This window comes from Actinia tenebrosa, unplaced genomic scaffold (genome assembly GCF_029948245.1).
Source record: "Actinia tenebrosa isolate PJP-AT-01 unplaced genomic scaffold, QUT_ActTen_1.0 PGA_scaffold8__29_contigs__length_14323225, whole genome shotgun sequence".
Classification (NCBI taxonomy): Eukaryota; Metazoa; Cnidaria; class Anthozoa; order Actiniaria; family Actiniidae; genus Actinia; species Actinia tenebrosa.
The window spans coordinates 8,488,116-8,509,030 of NW_028292585.1; the positions used below are offsets into that span (position 1 = coordinate 8,488,116).

General features: G+C 35.2%; 5 protein-coding genes across 6 annotated transcripts; 2 read left to right on the plus strand and 3 right to left on the minus strand.

Moving 5' to 3' along the window:
* Window positions 1-99: 99 nt before the first annotated feature.
* LOC116300196 (putative glutathione-specific gamma-glutamylcyclotransferase 2) lies at window positions 100-4,962 on the minus strand. Its single transcript, XM_031709009.2, has 3 exons — window positions 3,831-4,962; window positions 3,720-3,755; window positions 100-2,273 (listed from the first exon to the last, which is right to left on the minus strand). The coding sequence occupies exons 1-3, from the start codon at window positions 4,023-4,025 to the stop codon at window positions 1,821-1,823; spliced, it is 684 nt and encodes a 227-aa protein (XP_031564869.1). The 5' UTR covers window positions 4,026-4,962; the 3' UTR covers window positions 100-1,820.
* A 127-nt stretch (window positions 4,963-5,089) lies between these two features.
* On the minus strand, window positions 5,090-5,607 carry LOC116300197 (uncharacterized). Its single transcript, XM_031709010.2, has 2 exons — window positions 5,519-5,607; window positions 5,090-5,282 (listed from the first exon to the last, which is right to left on the minus strand). Exons 1-2 carry the CDS (start codon window positions 5,597-5,599, stop codon window positions 5,106-5,108), a joined length of 258 nt encoding a protein of 85 aa, XP_031564870.2. The 5' UTR covers window positions 5,600-5,607; the 3' UTR covers window positions 5,090-5,105.
* On the minus strand, window positions 5,559-10,642 carry LOC116300195 (endoplasmic reticulum membrane-associated RNA degradation protein). 2 transcript variants are annotated; one of them, XM_089024077.1, is made up of 7 exons: window positions 9,790-10,642; window positions 9,028-9,267; window positions 8,438-8,570; window positions 6,768-7,604; window positions 6,227-6,423; window positions 5,714-5,856; window positions 5,559-5,617 (listed from the first exon to the last, which is right to left on the minus strand). In XM_089024077.1, exons 1-6 carry the CDS (start codon window positions 10,455-10,457, stop codon window positions 5,727-5,729), a joined length of 2,205 nt encoding a protein of 734 aa, XP_088880203.1. In that variant the 5' UTR covers window positions 10,458-10,642; the 3' UTR covers window positions 5,559-5,617; window positions 5,714-5,726. The 2 variants fall into 2 exon arrangements, with proteins under 2 accessions (XP_088880203.1, XP_031564868.1); XM_031709008.2 differs by lacking the exon at window positions 5,559-5,617 and having other exon boundaries at window positions 5,727-5,856; window positions 6,768-6,856; window positions 7,454-7,604.
* A 273-nt stretch (window positions 10,643-10,915) lies between these two features.
* On the plus strand, window positions 10,916-13,702 carry LOC116300208 (uncharacterized). The gene is made up of 5 exons (XM_031709023.2): window positions 10,916-11,014; window positions 11,214-11,269; window positions 11,451-11,537; window positions 11,770-11,832; window positions 11,939-13,702. The coding sequence occupies exons 2-5, from the start codon at window positions 11,231-11,233 to the stop codon at window positions 12,830-12,832; spliced, it is 1,083 nt and encodes a 360-aa protein (XP_031564883.1). The 5' UTR covers window positions 10,916-11,014; window positions 11,214-11,230; the 3' UTR covers window positions 12,833-13,702.
* A 450-nt stretch (window positions 13,703-14,152) lies between these two features.
* Window positions 14,153-20,620, plus strand: LOC116300190 (uncharacterized). Its single transcript, XM_031708998.1, has 7 exons — window positions 14,153-14,353; window positions 16,166-16,279; window positions 16,966-17,048; window positions 17,915-18,069; window positions 18,488-18,570; window positions 18,649-18,688; window positions 19,550-20,620. Exons 1-7 carry the CDS (start codon window positions 14,275-14,277, stop codon window positions 20,535-20,537), a joined length of 1,542 nt encoding a protein of 513 aa, XP_031564858.1. The 5' UTR covers window positions 14,153-14,274; the 3' UTR covers window positions 20,538-20,620.
* Window positions 20,621-20,915: the final 295 nt, after the last annotated feature.

Genomic DNA, 20,915 nt, shown 5'->3' on the forward strand with positions numbered 1-20,915 from the left:
TTTTAGTTATTTCTCCCGGTCGTTTTAAAAGAATTTCAATTCTGCCGGAGAGCATATTAGAAAAAAAAAAAAATCGTACTCTAGAGTGAATCAGTGTCATAGTGTTACGATTTTTATTATTTCAGAATACTTCTATTTAAAAAATTGGCAACTGCCATGCCATCATGATTTATAAATAATGTTCATATTTTTCTATTTACATGGACGATTAGTCCTCGATAAATACCGTTGCAGAGTGATTTTCACACACTGTGTGAAACAAAGTGTACTAATCAAGGTGTAATAGTCAGTTAACACAATAGAATAGTTTTCAAAAACCCGTGAACAAAGTGTTATAACTAAGGTGTAATAAATTGAAAGAAAATCAAAAGAAAATGTGGACAATAAAGTGTATTGAAGTGTAATACGCTAAAGTGTATTTCACGGGTTTTTGAAAACCACTCTATAATGAGATGGGAAATAATAAATCAGTACTAATTTCATTAAAGAGAAGTCCAAAGTACACGCGTCAGTTCGAAGTATATCGCTATTAACTATAGTTAGTCTTATGAAGTCAAAATTGATAAATTGGTTTCGTTACTAACTATGTATACATATACATATGGTATTTCCTAAAAAAAAGTCAAATTCGTTCATTTGCAGAACCCAACATGGGTTATATTAACGTTCTATTTTGTTATAAAAGCAAAATGTGGTCAGTGCTGTACCTGCTAATACGCAAAATCATACCTGCTGCTAAAGCCTAGACAAATGCCAAAAATTAATTCACTCAATAAACCTAGTAAAAACATAATAATATGTGCTAAATAGCACAGCTTAGAATTCGATAAAAATAGATAAAGGATTTTATTATATAATTACCTATGAAATATCTATTTTTCTCTATTTCGAAAAATTGATATCTTCACACGTGAAAATAACATGTTATTTTCACGTGTGAAGATAACACTATTGCGATGGCTCTTCAAAAATACACGGAAAGAATTGCCTGAAAAAGCCACAACATACTTTCATTGATAATTATATAATAATACTCGTGAGAGATCTTTTCAACACGAGAAGATAAATTTCGTATCTCCAAGCGCCCATGTAATATCCTCTATTTACATGATCTAGTACTATTTATAATTTTTTTTTTTTCTTGAGTTTATTACATAAAAAAGTTCTTTTTCTATGGAACATTCTTACCCAAGTTAAATCACGGAATCTAAACGGTAGCGAAGCATTCTCCGACATAAATAGAGGATATTACATAGGCGTGCGGAGATACGAAATTTATCTTCGAGTGTTGAAAAGATCTCAACACTCGAAAATAAATTTCGTATCTCCAAGCGGCCATGTAATATTCTGTTTATCATATAATTATCCATAATATTAACTTAACAAGCTTTTTATTATTATAAACTTTATAAACTAATAGCTTAAATACACATGGTAAAGATATTTTCACATGTGAAAATATCAGTTTTTCGAAAAGGAGAAATATAGGTATTTTATGGATAATTATATAATACTGTGTTATGGCTTTCCATGAACACAGCCCCTCAACTCCCCTCCTCGGCCTACAGAACTTATTTCTAAATTCAAGACATATCCAATCTGAATAATTATCATTACTATTATCTATCTTATTAATTATCCGCTAGCAAAAGAAAAATTAAAAAAAAATTTTTTTGACAACATTGTATGACATCGTAATTTGTCAAATTCAATCGAAGTCGATCTAAAATAATTCTTGAAGTTTTTTGATCTGATTTTAAATCTTTATGGCCTTATTGGCGAAATTCATTCATAGCAGATAATATATTACTGACATATATCTATTGGGACATTATAAGAGGATGCTCTGTTATTTGATCCACAAGTTCAGTCCAAGAAGATCTTTCGGCCACAGGTAACCCAAGTTCTTTTCTTACCAAAAAGTCAACATGGAACAAGTGCTCATCCTCGTCCTCAGCATCGGGGACTTGTTCTCTCATAAAGTCCGTAAGCCGAAAGAGATATTCTACGTTTAGGCCACATCTACCACGAGCACGAGCGATTTGTTGGGCTAGTGTCTCAGTGGGTTCGTGTCCAATGAAGAGAGGATTTGCTGAAGTAGCGATGTATAAAAACACAGAAATGTTTTCGTTCTTTTTTGAATTTTCATGTGCGTGGAATGGCTTCACGTGAAGTTCGTAGCCACCATGCTTGACTTCTCGTTGGAAGAGCTTTCTGAAAGCATTCTTGATGTGGTCTCTTGGCAATTTGAATGCAACTCCCCAGACTTTACCCTAAGAATTTAAAAACTGATTAGATTTCATGCAGATTAGATTTCAATCCAACTGGATAAGTTCACTAGCTTGGTCCCCCTTTCTCTCTTGGAACTCTGTATTTGTCTGTATGTCTGTAGGTCTGTCCGTCTGAGTCCGTCTGTCTGTCACATTGCCTTTATTTTCAGATCTAAAGATAAAAAATAGGTAAAATTCGTGGCTGATTCACTGAGATTGAAAAGTAAAAAATAATTCAAACTTGAGGTTCGTTTTATCATGCAAATTTGTTTTTCGACGTTCTCTGAAAGTTTATTCACGAACAGGAAAACGACTTCATCAAATTATTTGTTACTCACAGCTATTGCAAACTTTAACACAAATTATACTCTAGTTGCGTTTCTTTTCTGTAATTTGAAAATCTTGGAATTACAGCTTTTATCTACGTCATTATATATCGAAAATAAGAAGTAAAAAATATACGAAAATACATCCAAGCCCACGTGACGTAAGCGTGTTTCGTATTCAGCACCAATTTATTGCAACAGGTAAAATACCGCACTTATGAAATGTGGTTTTACGCGTTGGCCGACCGAAATCCAAACAGGTCCCCAAAACCCGTTTAAACTGAAGCGGTTCCAGAAGATTTAATCTTTTTTCCCGTCTTTATTTTTAACTTTCTCATGAATGGATTTAGTAGAAAGAGTAAGTATAGAGAGAAGGGGCGGTAGATGTGACGCATTTTAGGGAGTTCCCAATTTTTGAGCTCAAATTCGCTTAAATATAGAATGTAAATATTATTCTTAAATTTTAATTAAATTAAACGAAATAAAAACACATACACAAACTAGTGTTGTCAAAATAAGCTTATACGGGGATTTTAACTGAGGTTTCGACTGTCTGTCGAACAACCGCGTCTGTCGCTTCATTTAGTATAATTGAAAAAATAAACGAAACGCTTGCACGCCTCCACTTCACTTCTCTAACATTAGTTCGCTCGTTATAAGTTTCCCTATTTTGACTGAGATCACTTGAAAGAAGGCTTTGGGTACTGGAAATCAAAATCATCCAGAAAGACCTCAAAAAAGTCAAAATAATGTTACAATATGAAGATGCTTAGAAAAAACCTAAAATGTCCTGAAACCGCAAAAATATTCCAAAGACGGCTACACTCTGTGGAACTGTTAAATAATATTAATAAAGTTTAAAGGAAAGATTTGGGCGTCGAGAATTCCGTTTTACTAAGATATAGCAAATATATTGTTATTGTATATTGTCTAAATGTCAAGTGTCATTCAACTTCGTAATCCTATAACCTAACGTATTCAAAATGCTAAGACATTCAATACAAATATTGTGTTATTATATCAGTGTCATTAAACCCAGGAAAAACGAACTCAAATAAATTCCAGTAATTCTAAATATTATCATTTATAGTTCACAATAACCTAGACTCAATTTCTCCCGTACCTCGTTTTCTTCGACCAGGGTGACGACCCTTCCAGGCTGAAAAATCAAAACAAACATTTGTAAGAATTTTGACGACTCTTTCCTATGAAAACATGATTCCCAATTCTGTACCTTTTCTTCGTTTCCGCGGTGCCATGTACTGCCTTGCCAAAATCTTCTCACAAAACCTTGGACCCATCCAACGTGTTGTTCTTCGTACGGGAAATCAGGATTCCAAGTTAGAGAGCCATACCCGAAAACCCATACATTATTTGATTCTTCAAGTTGTAGCGAATCGGCTAAGGAAGACACATCTTCTACTTTCATTTTTTCGACAGAATATCAATTTCTCTATTAGTTTGCTGATTTTAAACTTACGGACCTGTAGCTCACTGAAAAAACGATCACATTGTGGTTTTCCTCGGTAGTTTCACGCTACACTTTATTTACATTCAAGTTTAATCACGTTGCAGTCGAATGGGGTACTTATCTGACGTCACGAGTTTTTACAACCAATCATTATTAAGTATATGCTCACATAATTGTTTTGTTCGTAAGTGGCTAGTTCCTTCTGATGCAATAGATGTGAGGATTTCAGTTGGGTAAACGGAGTTCAATATTTTATTTGCTTTTTAAAAAAATGCTTTGAGGGTGATATTTAGTCTACATAGACAGCAGAATAGACAAACGTTGTCAATAAAATGACTATGAGATGCTATGCGGGAAATGAAACTTAATTTATGCAAGTGAAATGGCTTGTTATGGGAAGCCGCAACGAGTGTTGCGATTTATGCATAATGTACTCAGGTCTAAAATGTAGAGCAAAAATAAGTTTGCCATTTTATTTGTACGCGCCTTGAAAACCCTTCGAGTGATAGTGATGCAAGTTTTTACGATTTTCCGTTCCTTAATTGTTGCCCTTAGATTTATTTATGATTGTAAAAAAATAAAATAAAAAATAAAAAAAGAAGAAGAAGAAGAAGAAATGAAATAGAGAAAATAAAAATAGAGAAAGAGTGAAATAGAAAGAAGACTTTTAAATTTGTTGATTCGCTGATGATTGATGACGAACTACAGCTTTCGTTATAAGTCTGGCTTACATGTAAAGGTGTTTTTCATTTTGAGCAGCTACAAATTAATTGTAAGCTGTTTTGTATGAACAAGGCCGGTAACACAAGCATAATATCCAAACCTCCCTTTTATCATCTTACAATATAAAAACTTTTATGCAGTCTGATTGACCTCATTTTCAAAAATAATAATAATAAAATAAAAAGAGGGGAAAAAAGAGTGAGAGAGAGAGTGAGAGAGAGAAAGAGAGAGAGAAATGAAAGAACAAAAACAAGTCCCATTGAGTTGTTGATAGAATTTTCTTGGCTTCATAACTTGGATACTTTCAAGTATCTTTTATTTGTCCTGGGATATTCTTCCAACATAGAAAGCCTTCAACAAACTATTGATGTGATTTTTCACTATTCCGTGAGCCTTTTGGGAATGGAATCCTCCAGAAGAGTCGTCTCCTGCATTGCGAAAAATAGCTTTCCCTCCTGGATGTTCTGTCACGTAAGGCGTCACGTCATATACCTAAACATGTCACGCGAATATACGACTATTTCAAAAAAGGTTGAATACTGAATACTGAATCATACTGAATAGTGCATTCCAAGACCTGCGAGGCAGGGTATGCTATGCTCAATTTTCCCCAAAAACTATATGATTATACCCTTCGTAATCTTTGTAAAATAGCAAAGATTTACACTCAAATTTGTCAAAATTAATGCATAAATGTATCGTATTCCAAATAGATCGAAATACTTTACCTTTCCATCGATTATAATCCATAAATCGTCTTCTGATTTATGCTGTTTGACTTCTTCCAACTCCACGATTCGATCGTCCATTACACCGCAACCAGAGGACTGGAACGAGACAAGCTCTATCTCTTGGAAATTTTGGAATGGAATAAAGGAGTTCTGAACAGAAAGGATCGCTGGAACATTCTATAATTCTCTTACCATTTTTTCGAAGTTAAGTAAAATGACTTTGGATAATATTCATTAGCTGTTCTCCCACTATTCTGCATTCATCCCATTTATTTTTGGAGGGGCCACTTAGCGATTCCAGGTTCTCAGTGGATTGTAGACAACGTTTTAAAAACCTGAAAAATTTAAATTAAAAATAATTTTAGAACTAGTCACAAAGTTGAGCAGAATTTTATTTAATGTTATTTGGATAAACTGAGTTATTTGAATGAATGAACACTCAAACGAACGAAGGAATGAATAAATATACGAACGAGCGTACGAACGAAGTGAACGAACAAAAGAACGAACAGAACGCACTAACGAACGATAACTAACGAACGAATGGATGGATAGATGGATGGATAGATGAATCATTCAAGAATGGGTGAAAGGTGGGATTATGGAGAGATAGACAACTGGATAGATGATTAAAGAATGGATGAACGAATGGGATGGATTTCAAACAGCACTGTATTTTCTTTAATCCAGGACTTCATTACATACTTGACATATCTAGCCCTTGTTTTGTCACTATTTGCTTGTAAAGATGGAAGCTCAATCAGTATGAACGCCAAAACAACTTTGATAACATTCTTGAACAAAGGCAAGAGTGACAACAACCTCTTGTAATTTGCCCTTTGACGGGATCTCAATTCCTTTTTGCTCCACTGCTGATAACGTTGGTTGGCTGTATTCAAGACCTGCAAGTGAACGAATTATTTGAAAGTGAAACTGCTACTGAAAAAAAAAGTACTAAAAGGTACTAATATTTCTCTTGAGGAACTGGATCTCTTATAAAGATTTCTTTTCAAACCATAGTTAATAACTACCAACTATTCTATTAACTATGTTAAAATCCAAGGTGCCCATTTCTTTATTTGATTTTTATGGTTGAAAGTCAGGCTGCTGTGAGTGATCGATCAGACACAAAGACTTTCTGACCAGTAACTCTTTTACCAACTTGTTTTGGATCTATTTTTCAAAAACCATCAAAGGCATATGTAATCAAGGAAATATTATATATATTATATATATTATTACCAACCTGGGAAGATAAAATGCTGCAGTGATGTACAATGTTGCTCAACAATGACACAACTTCAAGCTCCTTTTTAGGCCTGTAGAGCATTGGTACTTGAATTTTATCACAAAGTAAAGAAATAACTCTTGAAAACTGCCCATCATCCAACAGCATCTCCAGATCACATGTATCCATGACAATGCCATTCAAGATCAGTTCTTGACCATGATAAAAAATAAACCTTATGATTTTTAGTGTCTTTTCCTGAGCTTCAAATAGCTCAGAAACAGATGTCATTTCAAATTCTGTTTCTGGTAAAGGAATATGTACCCACCCATCAATAGCATTGGTCAAATCTTTGACTTCACTTTTAAGCATTGCAATTGGATGGAACACAGATTGGTAGCTTCTTGCTTTCAAAACAATTTGTCTTATGATGTCGGAATTGCTTGATAGTTCCATGTTAGAGCAATTTTGAATATTTTCACCTTCAGTGACAGTAGTCTCTAACTTACGAGAACATAAAAAATTTTCCTGTGTACTGTCAGTAGTTGCTTCTATGGATAACGATTTTCCAGTAGTTTCAGTATATTTATCAGTTATATTTGTATTAACTTTAATAGAAAGATTTTCCATTAATTCTGAGGCAAAATGTGTAGCAAAAACAACACAAATGCATAATACATGATTGCTCAAATCTGAAGGGATACAATCAAGATCTACTTCACCATGACTTATTCGGTCCCGCAGCCTTGGTCCATCAGTGTAAACCAGAATATCGAGCAGCATTTGCAAGAATTCATCACCTATCTCTGTTCTGAGCTGGTTTTCAGTGCCCCCAGGAAGTGATGGAGCTAAGATCTAAAAGGAAAATTTGTTAAGAAAATTCAAAATTTTTCTCTGATGTTCATATATAAGATTATACTAAAACAACAAATTATTAACCTCAGGCTCAGTGAAATATGGTGAATATTAATCTTTCCCCTTAAAGTCTCGCAGCTCCGTAAATATTCAACAATATTCTTTTTACTTTTGGTAAAAAAAGTATTCAAGTGATGACGTCACAAAAATCAATTTTCGCTTGATCATATTTTTGGTTAACAACATTTTGATAGACAATCAAAAAAGACGCTTACACACAAAATTTGACAAGAATTGGACAAATATCAGCTGAGATATGGTCATTTGAATATATAATTACCCCATATGAATCACTGTATTTTCAGCTAAGTTCAAAACGTTTTGAACTAAGCAAAAAATACACTGATTTTGATGGGGTAATTATATATTCAAATGACCATATCTCAGCTGATATTTGACCAATTCTTGTCAAATTTGGTATGCAAACGCCATTTTTGATTGTCTATAGAAATAAGAGATCGAAAACAATTGACTGTTTTCTCAAGGTTGCGCGTGCATTCAAATTTAAGAAACTCAATGGGCCACAATACCAGAACATGAGCTTTATGATGAGTATTATCATGCATTACTATGATTATTTTCTGATAAGAAATCATAAAATTAATCATTCTCCTCTTTAATAAAACTGGCTTGAGATCAATTTTACTGAATTAGCATTTTTCAGTTTTGTGGCCCATCAAGTTGGATGCGCGTGCAACCTTGAGAAAATAGTCTATTAAAACCAAAACTTATCTTTTCGTAATGTCACACTTGAATACTCTATAATCAGGTACCTCATCAAATGTTGTATATAAAGTTGTTGATTCTGCTGTTAGGATCCTCTTGGGACAATTATTGGCATGAGCAAACACCATTCTTAGTGCATGTTCCAGCAAAGGCAGCAAAACAATCAATACAAGATCATATCTACAGTCATAAATGGTAAAAATATCATTTGTTAGGAAAAGCACAGTACAGTTAGTTCCTCTATGGATGGTGGTGCTGTCAAGGAGTCCAGTTAATCTTAGTCATTAACTTAGTTAACTTGCATTGCCCTGTGCTCAGAACTGTGACTTATGACAAATTGGCAAATATATAATGTTTAAAGGTGTTTTATAGTCCTTGGTATTGGTCCTGTATGCCACACAGGCATAAAAGATAATGATGACACCATTAAATCCCAGTTACCAGCCCTCCCCCCTTCAGGTGAGATGTGGTGGACTGTGGCTCCCCCCCCCCCCCCCCCTTCAGGTGTGATGTGGTGGACTGTGGTTGGTTACCATGCTTAACCCCTTGCTGCTAACGAGTAGCGCATACATTAGGTTGCCATTAAGACACCAAGCTCATCCTCATCATTGAATGCTATTTTTCACATATCCTATACCTTTGTTCTTCATAACACTGTAGAGCTTTTTTCCAAATAGGCAACATGCTTGGGGCTATAAACAAGCTAGATGTAAACAGATAATCCTGGATAGCTGAAATGCATTTGATGGATTCAATATTTGGGAAGATGCAAAGCCTGTCTAGTTGTGTAAGCTTTATCTGTGGCCGTCTCTCAATCTTAATAGCAGCAAATCTGGAACTTATTGTTGCCATGGTGAAAACAAGGAATGAAACAAACCTGAAACAAATATATTTTAAAACGTTAAGAAAATTAGTGAACAAATTATGTATCCAGGGTTGGAAACAATTCAAGCAGTTGGACTATGCAACATGTTCAGTATGTCTGATATTGCAGAAACATATTTATTCCCAACCCTCAAAGGGGTATCCTGTGGACTCTCATCACTATGATTTTAAACTTGTGGATTCATGTATTTATCATATGACCTGTATGGCCCTACTTGCGCACTCTAATAAAACCATTGGAAAAATTCACATGATGGGGGCCGGACGGGTTGAAATGAGTGAGCTGGAAAACCTGATTTACATGCACTGTATTTATAAATCTTAGCATTAAATTTTCAGCCTTTTTAAATGTACAGACCTAGCACATTAACTATCCTGTGGACTCTCATTACTGCAATTTTAATCTGGATACACGTATATCTTAAACCCCTGTTGGTTTCCCCCTGTTACCTATCCATGGTCCCAGGAAGTTCATGATAATGTAACTCCATTGTATATTTATAAATACACTTACTGAGGAGGGATTTCACAAGGAGATACAAAACCATGCCATAGCACATTCCTAAGGTTAATACTCTCGGGCGGCCCTGCCATAGCATAGAGTATCAAGCTGACATCCTCACCCAGTAACTTTCGAATTGCTTCAGATGCCAACAGGTCTTTTAGATTTGAGGGAGATTTCAAACCAGTATAAGATGCATAAACATCACCAAGGGACCGTTCCAATATAGCAAACAGCAAGAGAGAAGAAAGAATAACATTAACAGGTTCTTCATTACTTTTCTTCAACAACTTGAAGCATTCCACAATCCTGTGCTTACAGTCAGTCCAGTCCAAGTCCATTCCAAAATTTCCTTCAAATTCTTCAACGGTAAGCTGCATTAGCTGTTTGTGAACATAATGAACGAAAGGAATAAGCTGTTTTACCGTATTTGCAAAATTCAAAGACCCATCGGAATTTTTCGCTAAAGAAAGTTTGGCAACTGTATCCAAAAGTTGAATTTTCTCTTTATGGTTACCCGTAACTCTTTTCCCTGCCAATAGTTGTATGACTTTTTCCTTTTCTCTTTGAGAATTTCGAGTATATTCTAAGTTTAATCCACAGATTAAGTTATAAACTCCTTCGGAAAGACAAGAAGTTCTTCGTGTAAACTGCTCTACTTCGTAAACTTCTTCAGCCATTTGAATATTTGCAATCTCTATGAAGCTATAAAATCAAGGCAAAAAGCCAAGGAGACGAAAATAGACCACCCAAACGTCACAAAGTTTCAAGTGGACAATACGCTGTAATATTATGATAATTTCTAGGTTAACCTCTGAAAATAGCTAAAGAGAAATAGGTCCTGAGTAACTTCCCCGCAACTTTGCCCGCCATTATTGATTTTAATTTTGCAGACCACAGGCAACCCAAATAGCGTTTTTAGGTAGATCTTTGTTAAAAAGTTTTGAACGATATATTACATTATAGAGTGGATTAAAATTGAAAAAAATTGCAATAATTGGCATACAAAACATAAAGTAAACATATTTTTCTTCTTATTTAAAGAAGGATTAGCAAAATTAGTCAATCTTTAATAGACACTCTACTTTGGGTTACCTTTGGTGGAACCAGACAGGCCTGGTTACCCGATTCCAATTTTGAGTCGAGATTATTTATTGAAGTTTTGTGTGAACGGATTTATAAAAGAAAATATTCCACGCCCGTCTGATAATCGATACATATGCTCCTTCAGCACACAGTGAGCTGTTTGAGATCACTATGTTTTTATGTGTGATGCATTTGGTCGCGTCTTTTGTTATGGACGACTAACTGTATTAGTCTTCGTAATCATACACAACTATAATTCGTATATACAGTATAATGTTATAGATTGAAGAGCAAGAAAAGAGATCCACATTTTCTAACGCTTGATTTTGAATATTGTTCTTCAAATTTAGTCCAAAAGCCTTGAATCATGCAAGTTGACGAAGAACATTTAACGTGGCCATTTGATGTAAGTAATATAACTTACCATTTATGTCTTACCAAATTAATTATTTCATATAGGTAAGCTTACACTGTATATAGGCTAGTTTGATCTCCTTTAAACATTTTTCTTCAAGGTAGACCTGTTAAGTTTTAAGATTAAAAGTTAAAGGGCATATCTTTAAGCAGGTTTCTTAATTTTTCATCAGGTGTCAAAGACAAAACTCTCTCCAAAGTTTATGGCTGGGAGAGGAAGAGTCTTATTGGAAATATCAAAGTCCCCTCTTTATGCCCAGGTTGGTAATTCTAGATTTATGTTCAATATATAGAGATTTTTTATTTTCTTTTTTCCTTCCTTCCTTCCTTTTCCTTCCTTCCTTTTCCTTCCTTCCTTTTCCTTCCTTCCTTTTCCTTCCTTCCTGCCTCCCTCCCTCCTTCCTTCCTTTCTTTCTTTTCTTTCTGCAGGTATGAATATTCTGAAATCATAACATACATGTAAAATATTCAATTACATCACATATTTTGTAGGAATTTGCAAAAAGAAAAATAATTCAAGAAATGCTGATCAAAGGAGAACTCAAATTAGACCAGGTAAATGGGAATTTGAATGATACAACAGAAACATTGTCTGAGTAAACTACATCTTTCGTTTCAGTTAATTGTTTTTCTAATAGAATATTTGCTGTCATTTTTTTAGAAGAACATACCAACAGAATTACTTCGGATGAATTCTTCTTACACACTTCTGAAAAAAGCAGAGTCTCATTATATCAGAGAACCAGTTATCAACCAAAAGGAATTTAAAAATGATCTGTCAACTAGTGTTACAACTCCACAGACTAATTTTAAAACTGATAAAATGCAATACAACAGTAATACCTCAGAACAAGGTGATAAACTTGAAGAGAAGAGTGTCAAAAACAAGATATTGCCTTTGTCAACAAGTGCAATATCAAACAAGTGCTCTATAAGAGAGAATTCTGCAAAGGATTACAGCAGAAAGAATGGTATAGGTGCCAAGCCCTTACGTAAGCCAGAAAAATCAAGAAAACAATATGTTACTCCACCAGAAAAAATGAATAACGTCAGTGTTACCAGTCAAAGTAACTCAAATGTAGAGGAGAGTCGAGAGAAAGTAGTGACTAGTGGCAACAATGTCTGGGTTGACTGGGAGAACAGTGTCATAGTGCATGGATCATTGGATGATGAAGACTTGCCAGAAATTGCTACAGTGGAAGACAATGATGACATCCATGATGTCATTGTAAATCAGTATATTGATGCTTTACAACATGAACAAACCAACAAAATTCCGGAACAAAACCGCAAAATAACCCCTAACAGAGTGCAACAGTTTAGTAAACTTAAATCCACGACCAATGCCGACTGTTTGAGGGTGTCTCCTGGAACTCAGCCTAACCTCCCCAAGGGCGATGACAGATGGGGTGGCTCTGAATTAAATGGTATGAGTGCTAACACAGGATGGGGAACTTTTAATAATGGGAACAGAAACCAATATGATGATGGATCTTCAATGTGGAGTGCCGAGGGTAGCCAGTATGGGGGAGCAAACTGGAGTAATGCATCTTGATTTTTTTATTATATGTTGGTGAAATATATGTTGTTATCTTAGAGGGATTTTACAGCAGCCATCCTTTTGGGAAAACTAATAAAGAAGTTCATTTTGAAAATGAAATAGCTTTTTATGCTTCTGAAAGCATTGTATTGTTACATTCATAATCAAACTATCCTCAGGAACCCAGGGGAAGAGTTTTATCGCTCCTTTCTCACTCCCAGAAAAAGCTGGGGTCGACCAATAAGCATCAAGTATATGTAAACAAAAATGCAATGGCATTATTTTGAATTCAAACTTCCGGAACAAGGTCTAACAGACTTCATGGTTAGGGGTATTTTTTCTGGGAGCAAGAAACAAGCAACAGAACTTTACCCCTTGTTTCCCGAGGATGTGACCAAATGACCGACCAAATAGGTTGTTGCTGGTGAAGTCCTTCTATAGAAAAACAGATTTTGTTGTATAAAATGTATCCTAAAAAAAGGCTCTAAAAGAGATTCCTTCAACTAAATTATGCTACACTACAATACCAGTATATTTGTACCCTTAAGAACTCTGTCTAATAATGTTATCCTTCTGGAACAACTGATTGTATAACTTACACTAAAATATACTCTGATCCTTTAATGTAAAATCTTCTATTCAATTTGTTAATTGGGTGATAATGGTAAATACTTTAGTATGTGATTGAGAGGGAAAGGTGAAGTATGTAATAAAATGGCTGCATATAGACTATTTTAAAAAATATTTGCAGTCAAAAATATTTTTTTTACTTATGGAATTTTATTATAATGCTAAGTCTGTCATTGCATGGGAAAGAAGCAAAATTATTTTTTATTCTGATGCTTGTAAATCTTGCAAATAAAAAGCTTTTTTATCATATTGAAACTTGCAAGCTTTTGTGTTTTTCTGCCCACAAGGGCTTGGGGGATGGGGAGTGGGGATGTGCACTCAGTCCACACAGAAAAGTAAAGATATTTAATGTTTGTGAACACATGTGGATCTTTTTGCCCTCCTCAGTTTTTCAAGGCTTGCTATGGCTCCGTAGGGCCACTCCATCCCTCCTCCCAAATATTTCACCCCCCTCCACACTTTTCAGGGGTTTTCTTAATAAATCCAATTTTTTGGTTTTTCCAGCTTTCCAAAAATGAAAATCATTTTAAGCATAAAATGCACCTTCCCCACTTTACCCATCACTTATTTGAGCAACAGATTGATTTTACGATCCAGCATCAGCAGTCCTGGAATTCCAATTCCTGATTTTCCGACCAATCAATTATGTTGTTCTAGCAACCAATCAAATCGCTAACACCAGAGCGAGGCAGCTTCGAAAAACAAGGCGCCATTTTGAAAGCGTGATTCCTTCAAAGTAAATTCCGTTCAACTTTACCTTCACAATGTTAAGATTTTATTGCCTAAAACCTGACTATTTCATATCGTTCTATCGTCTCTAATGAGTAATGAATATAAAAGATTGCTATCCGATGAGAAAACGACGTTCTCTTGATAAAACTCCGGGCCGTTCGACGAATAATGACGGTGAGTTTTAAGAGGCAGTCTCTGTAAAAGCGGCCCACTACATTTCGGGTCAGAAAATAGTTTTCCCTCAAACTTTTACCATAGAAAGGTAATTACTAGTAAGTAATGAAAATGACTTTATTTTCTCGAAATTCATCAAAATGATTTTTTTACAGCGCATAAATCCTGGACCACCGTTATCACTAAATTTCCATTTATTATCAATTGAAAATTGCCCATATTCAAGTCGTCACTGCTCGCAAAATATAAAACGCTGGAACAAACTATTATTTTTCCTGACTTTTACATTCATTCTAGTGTCAAAAATAAGCAAAATTTTGAATGCTAAGCAAAAGGGGAAAAAGGAGAAAAATAAGTATTCATATCCATTTGACGGCTTTTTGAAATCAAGACAAACCACCCCTCACTAAAAAGCTTTTTTCTCCCATGTCCAGAACGGATTACTTAAGTCTTTCACTTCAATCTACTGATCGAAGGTTGATAAATATGGCGCGTTTTCGGGTTCAAAATTAGATATGTGTAGCTTGTGCCAATTACTTTTGAATTCATATCTTTTTACCGCTTATTACTTACAAAAACATGTTTGTTTCACTCAAATTACCTTTGAAAACATGTAACCTAGAAGACAACTGACTTTTGAAACTGTTCTTGTGTTAGCTTCGATAGTATTAAATGGGCACAAACCGGATTCGTTTTGTTAATTTAGTGAAAGGAAGGTCTTTGATAAATAATGCTGCAAAGAGCAGTGTTTTCAAAGTAGTGATGCCGAAAGACGTGTTTCAAAAGTAATCCGTGTTTCTTCTAGTAATACATGGTGGTGAAAGATATGAATTCAAAAATAATTTACACAAGAACAGTTTCAAAAGTCAGTTGTCTTCTAGGTTACATGTTTTCAAAGGTAATTTGAGTGAAACAAACATGTTTTTGTAAGTAATAAGCGGTAAAAAGATATGAATTCAAAAGTAATTGGCACAAGCTACACATATCTAATTTTGAACCCGAAAACGCGCCATATTTATCAACCTTCGATCAGTAGATTGAAGTGAAAGACTTAAGTAATCCGTTCTGGACATGGGAGAAAAAAGCTTTTTAGTGAGGGGTGGTTTGTCTTGATTTCAAAAAGCCGTCAAATGGATATGAATACTTATTTTTCTCCTTTTTCCCCTTTTGCTTAGCATTCAAAATTTTGCTTATTTTTGACACTAGAATGAATGTAAAAGTCAGGAAAAATAATAGTTTGTTCCAGCGTTTTATATTTTGCGAGCAGTGACGACTTGAATATGGGCAATTTTCAATTGATAATAAATGTAAATTTAGTGATAACGGTGGTCCAGGATTTATGCGCTGTAAAAAAATCATTTTGATGAATTTCGAGAAAATAAAGTCATTTTCATTACTTACTAGTAATTACCTTTCTATGGTAAAAGTTTGAGGGAAAACTATTTTCTGACCCTGAAATGTAGTGGGCCGCTTTTACAGAGACTGCCTCTTAAGACTGTAATGTTTGATTGCTCTTTGATTCCAAATTATTTTTTAGGGTTTTAAACGTTTGTATCTTATCTAATTCCTGCAAATTACGTGTATTGAAAAGGACATTGGTATAGAAGTGGGTTTAAAGGTTTTTCAAGGCTTCAGAAATTGGGGATTTGAGCTTGAAATCGTCGCCATATTTGACACTTTCTTACAAACACAACTCTCCCTCAGCTTAAATGAAAGATTGCCCTTTATTTACCCCAAAAAGTTCCACAAAAAAATTTCACAATATTAACTTATGTACTTATGTTTCTTTGAACATTCTTAACTTATTTATAGCAGGGAGACTTAATACTCCAAGACGGATCCAGTCAAATCATGCCCTTGCAGAGCAAGGCTTAGATGTGATATGGGATAACAATTCACCTTCGCCATCAAGAACCCTTCTGCTAGGTATTGTGTAAAATTCAAGATAGTCTAGTCTGTAAACAGAGCCTCTTACCCCCGACCCCTTTGACAGGATGGGGAATTAGCATGGTGAGACTGGAGATTTAATGCACATTTAACAGCGTGAATACATGGGCATATGGTCAATTTAACATGTACTTCAACAGTTTATCAATTTTTCGGTACAACATAGAGTACCCAGCAAGGAAAAGTATTATAGTGGGCTGCCTACAGGCCTACACATCCATTGTAGGAATAAACAATCGAATACCTTGGGGTTAGGGTTAGGATTGGGGAAGGCTTTGTAGGAATTAACAATCGAGTAACTTGGGGTTAGGTTTAGGGTTAGGATTGGGAAGGCTTTGTAGGAATAAACAATCGAGTGCCTTGGGGTTAGGTTTAGGGTTAGGATTGGGGAGGGCTTCCGTGTGGTATTCTATAGTTATTCTGACTCAAACTGTAGCTTTCATTTCAAGTCAAGGCATTTGGGTCAATACAATTGAATGTATAGAAACTGCCCCCAATGCAGAAATTGTTTGAAGGCTATAGAGTGTAGCACTAATATCTGGTGTTCCCTGCTCTTTCCTCTGGATCTAGACCATATCATTTCCAAAGTAACTGCAGTTACTAACCTTGCATTTCTTGTCCATGGCCATTCAATCACCCTTTATGACACTGTTTTGTTATAACAGGAAAAAGGAAAAAGCATGCTGGTAGCGACAGCAGTAGCAGTGGTGGCGAGATATCTGACTTGGTAAAGAAGCTTGCAGATAAGGTAAGAACTATGCAAGCTAAAGTGATTACCTAGGGCCAGTTGCTGAATAAAGCTATCCAGAGTATGCAGTGTATAGAATTTGTATAGGTTTTGTCGATAAGGATTTACCTGGGCTTGGTTATATAACACTATCCAATAGATAAATCATTATCCAATGAAGAAAGTTATGCTGTTATGCAACAAATATCGAATGTGATTAGAATAGATTCCATACAACTGTATAGCTAGTCATGCATAGTCTCCTACGCAGCTGCTATTAGTGTTGTCATGCAACACTCACTCATTGAGGACACGAATAGCACCTGTGTAGGAGACTAAGTCATTCTCACTCATTGAGGACACGAATAGCACCTGTGTAGGAGACTAAGTCATGTACTACAAAAGCATGGAATTAATATCATCCATTGAGCCAATCATACAGGTGGTCTTCATCAAATCAGAATACCCAGACATGGCACCATCATGTCAAAATGTATGCCATGATTTTTTTTTCCAATCAATTTTTTCAACTTTTTTTTTACTCGTTCAACATGCTGAAGCACTGTAAGAATGTCTTGTATTTCAAAGTGTTAGGGACTGGGGAGGAGGGAATCAAATTCTATGGTTGCATACAAACTCCCACTGCCGTCTCTAGCCCAGAAAGCTTTGTGCTATCAATTTAGTGTCTAATGCATATAATATATTTTCAGTCACACTGTGCTGACGAGGCCCAATACAGGCCGAAACAGCTGTCCACAGTTTCTAGTTGAGCTGGCTCATTTTTTACGCGACTTGAAGTTGTGAAAGGCTTGTATGGCACTCTTCTTCAGTCGTTTCATCTAAGGCTCGTAATTTACTTATTACGCATGTTCTTAATATATTTTCAGACAGGGCAAACACCAACAAATAATAGTCTATTAAACTACTGGTTAGAGGAAGAGGTTAGTCATTCTGATGCCGCAGGCGACAAACATGATGGTGAAAAAGTCAAGTCAGTCAGTAAGAAAAAAAAACAGTTGAAGACTCCTTGTAGAAGACCTAGGTAAGTATGAAGATGTTAAAAAAAGCATTAAATCTGTAAATCCTATAATTGAAGTCGGGATTCATAATATCAATTGAAATGTTTGTCTCTTAAAATATTTTGAAACAATAAATTTTACAAAAGTTTCAAATCATGAACAAAAGGTTTGTAAAATTGTTTCAAGATATTTTGAGACAGAGACAAGCATTTCAAGTAATGTTAAGTAAATTAGTGACTTTTAACCCTGTTCCTTATAACAAAACTGCCCCTTTTTTTTTCTTTGAAACCTCCCTGAGGTTTATCTTCATTTTTTTAATTTTTTGTTTTAAACTTGGTTTTTATCAAGCCCTCAAACAACATCTTAGCTGATCTAAGGTATGGTCAACTCACAGATTTCCTCTTGATCATTAAGGAAAATGTATTGTTATTTTTTCCACAGAGAGTTGCGAAAATCTAGGAGAAATAAAAACAAGCTATCCAAGGAATTAGAAATGCTTGCTAGTATTATGCAATCTGAAACAGGTTAGTATAAATAATGAACATTTAAGGTTATTGAGTTAATCCATTAAAATGATGTGTGCTATCTCTTATCACTTGCAGAAAATGTATCCACTCATCCGTCAACATCTACCAACCAAAGGTAATAGGCTTCATAACAAGTCATATTTCTTGATTTATTCCAATGTCTTAAAATATGTCATGAAACTCAATGGAGCCTCAACTGCAGTTATCCATGGATTGTTTACACAGAAGTGTAAGGGGGAAATGGAATTCCTTCTAATACTCCAGTTTCAAGTTCTCTTTTGCTCAGCCTTAGCCTCGGTTGTGTGTAAACATATTCAGCCATTCAACCAAAACTGGTGGAATTTTAGTCAATTTTAAATCAACTTGTATTGTTCCATAGTATGCACTTTCCTTACTTTATAAGAAAAGAGTACATTTGCACACCATTGAGGTTAAGGATGAGCAAATGCAAACTCGGAGTAGGAGTTTTGGCATCATACAATGAGGAATGATGAATGTTTATGTAATGTCAGGTACCAGACTGGTGACAAAATGTAAAAGGCAGTTTGCCATTGGTGGCTAACCTTTTGTCTCTTAAACTTTTCTCCCATGCCTGGGTATCCTGATTTGAAGAACTGATAAAATCAACACTTCGGCAGTTTTGAAATGTCATATCCTCGGTTTACAGTCAATTCCCCCACGGACCAACTCGCCCATGCCAAGTCACCCACGTTTAGAATCACTTTAAGAAATGTGTTACCGTATGTTAAGACTAAATTAAAGTAGTTGGTGATTTACTTTACTTGAATCTTAAGCTCAAGACTTCAAAACGCAAACTTTTTACACGCCATAATGGACTCGTCTACGCTAACTCGCTAACGAACGAAACAACTCATAAACCAATGTAGATGTCACTTTAGCCTTTTTAAACCTCAGATGTTGCTAATATTCCAAGAAAATAATTTCTTTTCTGGTATTCTTCTTGGTTCATTTGCAGCTCAAGCATTGTACTAAAGCCCATAAAAACAGAAGACAATACATTCAGATCATATACAAACTCCAGCGACAAAGATAAGATGGACACAAAGTCAACTACAACCAATGCTGAACTAAAGAGTCCTCCTCTGCCATCAGTAGACGATTGTGATGATTTTGATTGGGAGGAGGATGAAGAAGGGGATGTGATTCTAAGCCAGGTGGATCTATCTGGTTTATGTGATGATGACACTGTTACTAAGGATAAGATGTTCACAAATACACAGTTTTTTAATGAGCAAGAACGATCAAACCAAACCCTTAACTGCAAGTTGGAAAAGGATTCTGAAAATGAAAACTTGGATCTTGATGAAACCAGCTTTGTAACTGAGAGTTGGGATTTCGATGATGATTTTGACTTTGATGATAATCTTGACAATAAAGATCAACTCCTTCAGACTTTGGACGAGGTAGAAAGAACGCAGTCAATCATTAGTAACATTCCATCCATGTCGCAAACCAATAACTGTACTTTAAGAACCATAGACGTCAAAGAACAAGATCATGTTCTTGATGTCAAAATTGCTAAGATGAAATATTCTCAAAGCAAATCTTCGTACGTAAAAGAAGGAAATACTACGAAGAAAAATGCCAACTTGAAGGTAGAACCTTCAGAAAGCAGGCCTATGTACACAAAAGTAAGAAGTACTATAAAGTATGAAGAAAACAAGGAGGTTTTTGAAGTAAAAAATTCCAGGATGGAACCTTTTAAAGGCAAGCCATCATACACTAAAGAGAAAAGTATAAATAATTATAATACAGAAAACAAGTCAAATGTTCTTGGAGAAAAGAATGTCAACGTAAAGGTGGAACCTTCACAAAGCAAGCCTTTGTACAGTAAAGAGGAAATTGAAAGAAAGAAACTCCAAGCTCAACAGAAGCTGAAACAAAAACAAAAACTGAAGGCACTAGTTCCAAAACTAGATGTCTATAGGTTAAGAAGAATATAGAATTTTTTTTTTATAGTAGTGAAATCCAATATTGCTAAAATAACTACTTATGTCAAGAAAATCAAATAAAGTAGGGTCATGAATTTTTTGTTTCTCATATTTCGTCAGAGACATATTACTTCTCATTACCGCCATTTGCATTGCTACGCGGCCACCCCAGACAAAAATTGCATCATGCACTTTGCAATAGACTGCCGTCGATCAAACACTTAAAAAACAGGCGCCAAAACTTGTCGATCTTGCCAAACATGTGTAAATGACGTCAACGTGTTTGATTGACGGCAGTCTATTGCAAAGTGCATGTCGTGAGTGGCTGCGTAGCAATGCAAGTGACAGTAATACCCCAAGTTCAAAAGGTTCTAATATGTTTGACAAAAC

Bases quoted from the DNA above. Each gene is read 5' to 3' on its own strand.
- LOC116300208 (XM_031709023.2), top strand. From the start codon at position 11,231: ATGCAAGTTGACGAAGAACATTTAACGTGGCCATTTGAT. The intron at 11,538-11,769 runs GTTGGTAATTCT...CATATTTTGTAG, and splicing joins AGTCCCCTCTTTATGCCCAG to GAATTTGCAAAAAGAAAAAT. The intron at 11,833-11,938 runs GTAAATGGGAAT...TCATTTTTTTAG, and splicing joins GAGAACTCAAATTAGACCAG to AAGAACATACCAACAGAATT.
- LOC116300190 (XM_031708998.1), top strand. From the start codon at position 14,275: ATGAATATAAAAGATTGCTATCCGATGAGAAAACGACGTTCTCTTGAT. The intron at 18,070-18,487 runs GTAAGTATGAAG...TTTTTTCCACAG, and splicing joins ACTCCTTGTAGAAGACCTAG to AGAGTTGCGAAAATCTAGGA. The intron at 18,571-18,648 runs GTTAGTATAAAT...TATCACTTGCAG, and splicing joins TATTATGCAATCTGAAACAG to AAAATGTATCCACTCATCCG.
- LOC116300196 (XM_031709009.2), bottom strand. From the start codon at position 4,025: ATGAAAGTAGAAGATGTGTCTTCCTTAGCCGATTCGCTACAACTTGAA. The intron at 3,756-3,830 runs GTACAGAATTGG...TTGATTTTTCAG, and splicing joins ACCGCGGAAACGAAGAAAAG to CCTGGAAGGGTCGTCACCCT. The intron at 2,274-3,719 runs GTACGGGAGAAA...TTAAATTCTTAG, and splicing joins CCCTGGTCGAAGAAAACGAG to GGTAAAGTCTGGGGAGTTGC.
- LOC116300197 (XM_031709010.2), bottom strand. From the start codon at position 5,599: ATGGACGATCGAATCGTGGAGTTGGAAGAAGTCAAACAGCATAAATCA. The intron at 5,283-5,518 runs GTAAAGTATTTC...TGACATGTTTAG, and splicing joins GGATTATAATCGATGGAAAG to GTATATGACGTGACGCCTTA.
- LOC116300195 (XM_089024077.1), bottom strand. From the start codon at position 10,457: ATGGCTGAAGAAGTTTACGAAGTAGAGCAGTTTACACGAAGAACTTCT. The intron at 6,424-6,767 runs GTTGGTAATAAT...GTTCACTTGCAG, and splicing joins GCAGCATTTTATCTTCCCAG to GTCTTGAATACAGCCAACCA. The intron at 5,857-6,226 runs GTATGTAATGAA...TAAATTTTTCAG, and splicing joins ACAAGGGCTAGATATGTCAA to GTTTTTAAAACGTTGTCTAC.